Raw genomic sequence first — 10,367 nt, forward strand, 5'->3', positions numbered from 1 at the left:
TAATGCAGTTAATGCAGTTAATGTTTAAAATGTGTGTTATTTCAATTTGATATACCTACCTCGTTTATTGATATGGTTCATGCAATATATAAAATGCCTCGTTAAACACAAAAAATAAATTAATATATTAGGTTTTATTCAAATAAAATAAAACATTTTTTTACACGAAAGTGGTTAAGAATGCATTCTTTTAATGAAATGCAAGTATGAATGCATTCTTTTTGCAAAATTGAATGTTGAGTGCTAATACATTCAATTTTAAGCTCTATGAATGTGAATGTGAATGCATTTATTTTTTGAATGAATGTTCCAAACCCTGTGTAAAAACAAACTATATCAAACTAAACTTTGATATTTGTCTGATGTTATATATGTTATATTTATCTCTGTATATATTCTTTTCAGACTGGCCATTAAAATCGTTGTTGGGTTAAGTTACGTAATTTACACTAATCTGTAGTTACTGATCATTGTCAATCGGTTGTACCGGCATGGCGGCATTATCAGGTCGGAGGAGTTTATTATTATCATTGTTGTATATTTCAATATATTTTGTATTTTTAGTCAATTGCATTGAGCGTACTATATGTCATTACTGGTTTCGTTATTATTACGTATTTGTATATATAAGTATTGAGCACTATCCCACCAACATATTAAATTGTAATGTTAAAATTTGCAATTTATGAAGATTTCTTGTTTCTAATGCTTTTATGTATGTGTTGGTGTGATATAAGCTACTTTTATATTTTAAACAATATTAATTAATTTTAACTATGCACTTAATTTTTAAAATATAATACTGGATTCAATTAAATTTTTTTTTTTTCAGTAAAAGTCTTCAGTTGCTCAATTTGCAATGAACCTTTAGGAGATACTCCATTCTCTACACTATGTGGACACATGTTCCACTATAATTGTATTTCTCAATGGCTGTTTCGGTAAAACATATATTTTAATACTGTTTAATATAAAATTATTGTTAGATTAAATAATTAAATTTTTTATGTTATTTTATTTCCAAAGGTCAGGATCAGAAACATGTCCAAATTGTAGAACCCATGTACCAAGATTCAGTTTACTCCAACTTTTTCCATCTGAAGATGATAAGTTTTGGGTAAAAACCAAAGAAGAACTGGAATTGTTACAGTAAATATTTGTATACGTACAAAGAATATCATACAAAAAATGAATTTAATTAATTTAAAAATGATTAAAAAATAAGTTATTTAATACTTGTTTGTGGTTCCAAAACCTTCTTATATAATTACTGATTTTGGTTGCCAAGCATATATCTGTTAACAAACATATTTATATAGAACTATTGGATTTTTAGTGATCTAAGTCAATATATGTTTTCGTTAGCCAATTTGAACAAAACATACATTTCTTTCATTGTTTCAACTTGGATATTAATGAACAATACTTATCTAGATCACAATAATTTTGATTTAAAACAAAACTTATATAAAATAGATGTGTTTCAATTTTTAATAAAAACACTGTCAATATATCTAATTTAAAAGCTTTTAATTAAATTAATAACAAATTTGTTCATCTATGTATATTAACTGAAGTCTGACATCTTGATAGACTTACAACATTTAAATTAAATATATATATGAAGTATATTACTTTGTAAGAAATTAAACTTTATAGAAAAGTGATTAAAATGTCATTCTTAATTTTATCTAATAAACTCAATAATTAAGGATTATTAAAAACGAAAAGTATTAAATACATAATTAAACAAAAATGTATTACAGGCATTGCAGCAATAAATTATTAGGAATTAATAACATGTGTTTAATGATTTTGATTCATAGAACAGAAATTCTAAAATACTACTTTTCAAATGTCAATAATTAATTTGTATAATTCTATAATAAATTTTCTTTTAGGAAGAAATTAAAAAGTGTCAGGATGTGTAATGCAGATTATAAAAACAAAATGAATAATCTCACATTAAAACTAAATGCTGCTGAAGAGAACTTAGATAAAAGCAATAAAGAATTTAATGATATTAATACCAAATATTCAAATCACTGTAATAATTGTGTTAATCTCATTGCAAAAGTAGATAAAGAGTAAGTAATCTTGTTAGTTATCAAACAATGACATTTTTAAATATCCATAATTTATTACTCACTGTTATTTATTATTATTATTATTATTTGTATACATAACAGGACATTAGATTGCAAATATAATCAAGAGAAATCAACAAGAATATTATTACAGAAAGAATGTTATGAATACCATTCTATCGTTTCAGCAGAGCTTAAGTAATTATATATGTTTTTGTTGATTCTGTGTATTTTAGTGTAAATTGAGTATTGAAATATTTATTAATTTCTTATTTTTTACTAATTAGGGAGTTACAATCTGAAATAGAAAATTTAAAATCGGAAAAGAATTATTTTCAAAAAAAATGTAATGATCTTGAACTATCAAGTACATCATCAAAGGTATATATTTTTATATTTCTTGTTTGTATTATGTTCTCATATGATGAACAATTATTATAGTGTTATGTGATATATAATATATTAATATATATGTTTTGACTTAAATTTGAATTTTGAGAGTTTTTATAAGGCAAACAAAAACACAATTTATTTATATTCAAGTACTTCGACATACGTACTTAAGTAGTTCAAATTAAAGGTCATTCAGTAAAATGATTTAATATTATTTGCTCATCTTGTTCATTTGAATAATTTTAGATACTTACTAGAAGCATAAGCACACTTTCACGTCAAATACAGTCTTCGGCTCAACGTAAGATAATATTATTAAAAAAATATTCTACAGTAAAAACAATAACATTATAAGCTTAATAAGTAAACTTAAATAATATTACATTTATTATTAAAATATTAAGCAAATAGATAGTAGCTTTGTTCTATTCTATATTTTTTTAGCATATGTTATGAACTAGAATCTAAATGATGGAATGATAATCCAAATAAAATGATTCCCAGCATCTCATGTGCAATATGTTTTATCACCTGGATATAACAATTTGATTCTTTGGGTCCTTTGGAAATCGTTTTAAGCTGATTATACTTTAATTAAAATCAATAAAACTTAAATTATTTTATTTTTATATAAAAATATATAATTGATTTAAAGTAAACAAATTTTGTATAAAATACGTTTTTTCGGTGCGTTAAATTTATAATGGCTTATAATATATTCAATTTCTAGACAAAATTCACAATTTACGAATTATTTCAAGTAATCGTAAAACTTTGAAATTCAAGTGATATATAAAATTAAATAGTATATTATACCAGCAAATTATTTTTTTCTGATTAAGTAGGAAAATTTGTGGGGAATCTTTATTAAAATGTCTAATGTTTGATATCAGAAGAAATACTTTTATGAACTTCCAAATGAAGAATAGTTTGCATATTTTTACGATTTATAGTTTACCTTTATGCTGGCTTTTCGCATTCACTACCTTTAATTTTTAAGTTCTATTACTGCTTGTAAAAAATATATGTCCCCTTAATAGTTAACAAAATACAATATTATTAATAATATATATTATTGTAATATTACTATGAAGTATAAAGTATTATTTTTTTCAATTTTCAGCATCTCCTGATGGCTTTCTATCGAACTGTCATTTTTGGATTGTCAATGAACTTGAAAAAGTATCAGGAGCGACCAATCACATACACTTCAATGAACAACGTGTTTTAGAGCACGGTGGAACTGTTGCATATCATTATACAAATATGGTTACACATGTCATTGGCGTTTCTCGGAAAAATTCAGATGTTCTTAGAGTAAAAATAATATTTTTATATCTTATTTAAATGTAATAACTGATTGACATATTAATTTTTCAGGGTTTAAAAGAACGTAAAAAATGTGCAACTGATTACTGGCTCAGTGATGTTATAAGTGAAAGAAAAATGATAAAACCATGGTTACCTCATCATTTTCCAATTCCATACTGGTAAAATATTTTTTGTTAATTTCCTCGTATATATTTATAAATGTGTAATCAAACCTGTGTTTAACAAAACTTTGCAAGAAAAAAAAGATTTTATGGAACTATGAAATTTTCATTCAAAAACGTTTTTATTTAAACAATTAATTTTGTTTTACTTTTTTCAAACAAATGTAAAAACTTTTATTATTTATAGGATTCACCCTCATCAAGAGTATGAATTGTATGCTATCATGCCTTGTCAAATTTTATTTAAATTGAATTTTAACAATTGCTCATAATAAAAATTATTGCCAATGATAATAAGAAATATTAAGATTATAAGAACTTAAACATTTTCTTGCATAAGCTAAATTAAAAAAAAAAAATAATAAATATTTTTTATTATTATGTTTCAGTGAAGATAATTTGCCTTTTGCAAATAAAGAAATAGCTATTTTGAATTTTGACAAAAACGAGTATATTAAAATTAAAGTGATGGCTGAATGCTTAGGTGCTATGGTTATCAATAAAATTTCCCGTAGTACAGACATGGTAATTACTCTGAAGTAAGGATTTATTATTATTATTATTATATTTATATACTTTAAAGGTCATGATATTATATTGTAATATAGGTATAGGTATTAAAAATAGTATCAAATGTATTTCAAAACAAAAATAAATGTCGAGATGTTATATTTATGAGATAAATAAACATTATATGTAGTGATGGGTCAAACTGAATTCTTAAAGCATTGCAAATCAGAACTATAATTACTTATAAATTATTTAAACTAACCCAAACCAAACTATAAACAATTTTAATTGAATTCAAATTTAAACTTCATTTCATTTTAATTTATCATACCTAATTGCAATAATATAAAATAAATGTCAATAGTTTAATATTATCATGATATTTAGATTTTAATTAGGTACTATAAATAGAGAAAATTAATTTCATGTATTGTTTTACTCAGAATAATTTCAAATTTGATTACTTAACAGTAAAAGATACTTAATAGTTCAGTTCGTAATTTTTTTACACAGAGTTTGAATTTCAAAACAAACCAAACGTGAAGGGATTGGTTTGGTTTGAGATTTAATCAGTTTGACTGGTAATATAAATATGATTGTTTTGAAGATTGTCTATGACCTAATTGTATTTTATTTAAACATCAAGTAATATAATATTTGATGGAAAAAACTTTGTCAATGTTAATAAAAAAAAATAAAGTAATTTAAATTTAAAGCTTAAAGTAGGAGCACAATTTAAATGTGTTTATGTTAAAAATGATGTTTTTCATAAAATGTTTAATATTAAGTCCTTAATACAGTGAAAAACTAAAAAACTCCAAATGAAATTCAGCATCATGTGCTCTCATCATACTTGAACATACTGTCTACCACGAACTAAGATACACAGGACTGGAAACGAATGTTGATACAATTACACCTTAATATTTAGATTGTGAGGGGAACGAGGGAATTTCGGTTCTAATCAACACTAGCACTCAACTCTAGGCTGTCGGCCGCTATCCGAGTGAATAATTATTATTTAATATTTATTAATTATTATTGATTTTGATATTTCTCATTTATGCATTTAAACCAAAAAGTTTTGAAAAATAGATTCGTTAAGGTCAAAAAATTATCAAAGCAACTGGTAAGTAGCAACCCAAACATAATATAATAAAAAAAATACACAATATAATACGTGTAACGTGTAAAAAAAAATTAAATATTTGAGATGTTCTTTTTTATATTTTTGAATGTAGGACGTAGGTATCATGATTTCAAAATATTATTATATAATATAGATATTTACTATAATTTGTAATAATGTATTGTATAATTGTATTTAGTTGATAACATAATATCACAGATTATATAAAAATATAATATAATCTGTGATATTATTATGGAAATAAGACATAACATAAAAATCTAACACGGACTAAGATCTTAGTCTGCGGTGTCTAATATCTATTATATAGGAAGCATTTAAAAAATAAAAAATTAGTAGAACCTATTACCTATAATTTATAAAGTACCTAATATCTATGTAGTAACAAGTTTAGATAACTTTTTTTGTAATTTTCTTTTTTAATTGTTTGTTTTGTGACAAAGTAAACTGTTTCGTTCTCATAGTGATGTAGTATTGGTAAATATTAGTCATTATTTCTGTTTCAAACAGACACAATTATTATGAATTATAATTATAATATGTTAAGTAGGTATTAAATGTATGATAATATATTATAGGTAATATTGTATAATTATATATTTTCAAAGTATGAAAAAGGCGGGAAATTAAGCTCCTATTAATATTGATTAGCATGCTGATTTATTAATTTCTTGTTTTGGATACCTAGATGACGCTAGTAATGACAAGAACTCAAATCCCCCGTACCCCGCTCATTGTATACATTTTATTTATTTATTATTTTTATTATTTTTTTGTTTTTGGCCTTTAAGACCATCTTGCCAAAGAACATATCATCCCCCCATTGTATACATAAAGGAGGATTTACCTCTCACAACCCCCCCAACCTGTTTGTTTCCAGTCCTGTATATCTTAGTTCATACTGTTTACACAGGGATTCATATTTTACCAGCAGACAATTTAGATAATAATAAATAATTTACTTCTAATGTATATTTTATCTTAAAATCTTACAAGTTGCATACCTTTTGTATATTTTTTATTTCCAATATTTTTATGATATAAATATAATTTAATTTTTAATTTTTATTAAGTAGTTGTTGGGTGGGACCTTAATGTCAATTATGCAGAAATAAAAACCATCCCGAGAGAATGTACTTCATAATATTATTAAGCTCTTGAGTACTTGTATTAGAAAAATATAATTATATAAACTAACGTGGATGTCAAATGCGTTTGATAGAAAATTAGGTGTTCTTTTAATGTGTAATCTACCAGATTTTTTCTGTCTATAACTAACATTAAAAATGTTAATAGAAGATTCTCCCTCTCCGCGTTTTATAAATTTAACAATAAATTAGTTTATCTAAAAGTTACATTATTTACAGCCTTGAGATATTTTAAATTTTAGATTATTTATTTGATTTATTGTAGATTTATAGAGGAACACAACTCAGGATTGTTTTACCTATGCAATTAATAACTTTCATTTAGTATCATAGAATTTAATTATAACACGTCCAATACAAACTATCGCCTATAAACTTATTTATTTTCATTTCTTCAATAATCATTGATTTTTTTTCAATGCAGCTATTTACCACAAACTTGTTTCATAAAAGAGGGCGATATAAAATATTTTGATTTTCAGGGTAGTGACAGTCTTTAAAAGATTGAGAGACATTGTTGTAAATGGTTTCCACCGTGTCCTATAAATATAAATTGTCTTACAGTATTATTAAATTAAAATTGTATAATTTTCTTCCAAATAATTAAAGTTACTTGCATTTATTATTATAGATTAGAAGGTGGAATGATAAAAAAAGCTTTAGCATTAAAGTTACCAGTGGTTAATGCTCAATGGATAACTGATGTATTTCTTAGTGAAAAAATTGGTTTACAAGATTTTAAACATAAAAAATACCAACAGTTTGATTTGTGCAAGTCATATTTAATGGATTACAATATGGTATCAAGTATAATGGGTATGCTAATCAGTTTTTATGAATTGACAAATTATACATTGAAATTTTAGTTTTACAAATATTGTTCTTCTTAATTGTTCAAAATCAATAATTCATAACTATTTTTATTAAGTGGCTTGATAAAAATGAAAAATTGTGATAAATCGTGATTATGAAATTCCATTTTTTTTTCAGAGGCTTGGGAAAAGCATTTAAATGTTTCTAGGTTACAATTTTCAACTAAAAAAGTTTATAGTAAATCTACTCTTGCAAATAATAAAAGGAAAGCATGTGTTGTACAAGAAGTTTTAGAATCTGTTGATAATGATGATAATGACGGTATCACTTCTGTTGCAACCACATCCACTGAAACTAAACCACATATTAAATTTTCTAAAAAATCAATTAGGCAACCTAAAGACATGAAAAAGGTATTTTGTCATATTATTTTTTATTTTATAATTAAATTTTTTACTATACGTATTAAAAGGTTAAAATCAATTTTGCAGGGGAACAAAAACAAATAACAATTTATAATAAAGAACTCAAATGAATTTTCTATGTAACTTTACAACAGATTACTTGAAAGTAAATATCGAAATACTTTCATCCATTCTTAATATTTTTATGATAAATATATGATTTTAAATAGTTAATGTAGTGAACAAATTGAAAATTCAGTTTTAAAAAACCATCTGTTGCGTCATTATCTTAAATTTGTGTAATTTTTATGACATTTTTGTACTTTTATATATATATAATTATAATATTGTATAAGTTTATATTAATTTTAAATCTTGTAATTTAATTTTTTTTTAATTCTTCAATATGATAATGTACTCTTATGAGTTGTTTGTTTGGAGCCCACCCAAAATACTTGAAATTATATAAATGCATTAAAGTCATGAAAATGTGTAAATTATTTTCTAATGGTAATTTTATAAATACCTATCTTATTTTAACTTCTATTAGGTTTGAAATATTAATACATGATACATTATGAGTTTTATTTATTAAAAATAAATTAAGACACATAAAGGCAGGTCATATCTCAACTCATAGTTTTAGGCAGCAATATTCTGGCCCTAACACCACTCACCATCTCAATTACTTTATAAACTTACTTATGTAAAAGTTCAGTTTATTTTAGTAAAAATCTATTTAAAACTAAAACCGTCAAGTGTTCACTCTCAAGTTGATATATTATGATGTATGAATTGACAAATAGAGACGTAACAATATTAGTTTCATTAATAGGTAAAATAAAACAATTAATGATTTATTGTTTAAGATGCAAAATGTTAAGTAATTGTAATAAATATACAAAAAGTAAAACATGATGTTCCTTCTTTGAAATAAACATAATAATATAAAATACTTTTATCTTTTAATCATTATACTATAAAGTTGCACAAATCCCTGGTTTAAAAGGGTTAGCACTTGAGCTGTCCTACTACGGTAGTATACGAATGAGACCGTTTTACCTTTTTAGCAACATGATTGAGAACGATTGTCGGCAGATCAAAGAAACAGTATTTCGTACTGTACGGGCGGAGGCTTTCAAGCAATATGAAAGGTTCCCCAACACCTAACGCTCTAAAAAGAGTGGACTGTATAACGAGGAACTCTGCTTACACACAACCATACATGTAACGGAGGGTTCGCCTGCGATGAACAAGGGGTTGAGTGAAGCAATTAACAGTCTTGGGGCACCGAAATTATAAAATAATAAATCACAATATATAGTAACAAAATATATAATATAGTATATTAATATGATTATTAACGGGGTAATTATAAATATGACATAGACTACTCGTGCTATCCAATAATAATTAACTAACAATGGTTAGCATATGATGATACCAATAACAATTTAACTCAATATGAGTATGGTTAATTAACTAATTTAATATAATATAATACAATAAGACTCACGGTACTGTGGAGTGCGGAAACTGGCCAGCTGCACACTATAATTGCTACTATTTGCCTATATAGCTTACAGTAGTAAGTGCGGCACTTGAGGACACTTATTTTTTTATCAACATTAAAAACCATAAAAAACATAAACATTAAAAAAACCGACCTTATATTTTTATGTTAAAAATTACAAAAAATCTAGACATCTGTTAAAATTACAAAAAATATAAACTATTTTTAAATGAATCTAAATTTATATTTTACCTATTAAACAATACAAAAAACATCATACATACAGGTATAATAATGATAACAGTAATTCTTCTTCATAAAATGTACCCTCTATATCATAAATTTTATAATAAGCAACATTTGATATAAAAACTTTTTCAATCGTAAATATTTCCTTAGACCAATTTGTTTTTAATTTATTTCTATATACATCAATTATTGATGATAATCTAACTCTATCATTTATCTCAAATTTAGGTATAGAATTACTAATATCATAGCTATAAACGCTATTAAGTAAATCATACTCTTTATTCTTATTAACTTCAACAGGTTTCATTTTTATTGTTCTATTATATGTCTTAATAATCTTCGGCAATCCATACATTATTTAAATAAAGTAGTTTCTTTAATTTATCACCTAATGTACGGTTAAAACGTTCGATCATAGAAAACTTTTTATCAGTACCAGTACTATACATTGTTATGTTATATTTGTTTAGTAATTGTTTTAAATCTTTATTATAAAATTATTTTCCTTTATCAACATGTAATTCTTTTGGTACAATATATTGTACTCTCATGTGAGTAGAGTGTACTCGTAAGAAAGAAAGTCCATAATGTGTTTTGTTCGTTT

General features: G+C 24.5%; 1 protein-coding gene across 1 annotated transcript; it reads left to right on the forward strand.

The window, feature by feature from the left end:
* The first annotated feature begins 404 nt into the window (after nucleotides 1-404).
* Nucleotides 405-8,273, forward strand: LOC149059810 (uncharacterized). Its single transcript, XM_089216255.1, has 13 exons — nucleotides 405-507; nucleotides 833-941; nucleotides 1,027-1,149; nucleotides 1,902-2,087; nucleotides 2,190-2,285; nucleotides 2,375-2,468; nucleotides 2,727-2,781; nucleotides 3,604-3,797; nucleotides 3,861-3,970; nucleotides 4,363-4,512; nucleotides 7,413-7,597; nucleotides 7,772-8,007; nucleotides 8,086-8,273. The coding sequence occupies exons 1-13, from the start codon at nucleotides 492-494 to the stop codon at nucleotides 8,101-8,103; spliced, it is 1,572 nt and encodes a 523-aa protein (XP_089072381.1). The 5' UTR covers nucleotides 405-491; the 3' UTR covers nucleotides 8,104-8,273.
* Nucleotides 8,274-10,367: the final 2,094 nt, after the last annotated feature.

This window comes from Diuraphis noxia, unplaced genomic scaffold (assembly GCF_037042655.1).
Source record: "Diuraphis noxia isolate RWA-SAM2 unplaced genomic scaffold, SU_Dnox_SAM2 contig0001, whole genome shotgun sequence".
Lineage (NCBI taxonomy): Eukaryota > Metazoa > Arthropoda > Insecta > Hemiptera > Aphididae > Diuraphis > Diuraphis noxia.

Bases quoted from the DNA above. Each gene is read 5' to 3' on its own strand.
- LOC149059810 (XM_089216255.1), top strand. The intron at 3,798-3,860 runs GTAAAAATAATA...TTAATTTTTCAG, and splicing joins AAAATTCAGATGTTCTTAGA to GGTTTAAAAGAACGTAAAAA. The intron at 7,598-7,771 runs GTATGCTAATCA...TTTTTTTTTCAG, and splicing joins TATGGTATCAAGTATAATGG to AGGCTTGGGAAAAGCATTTA.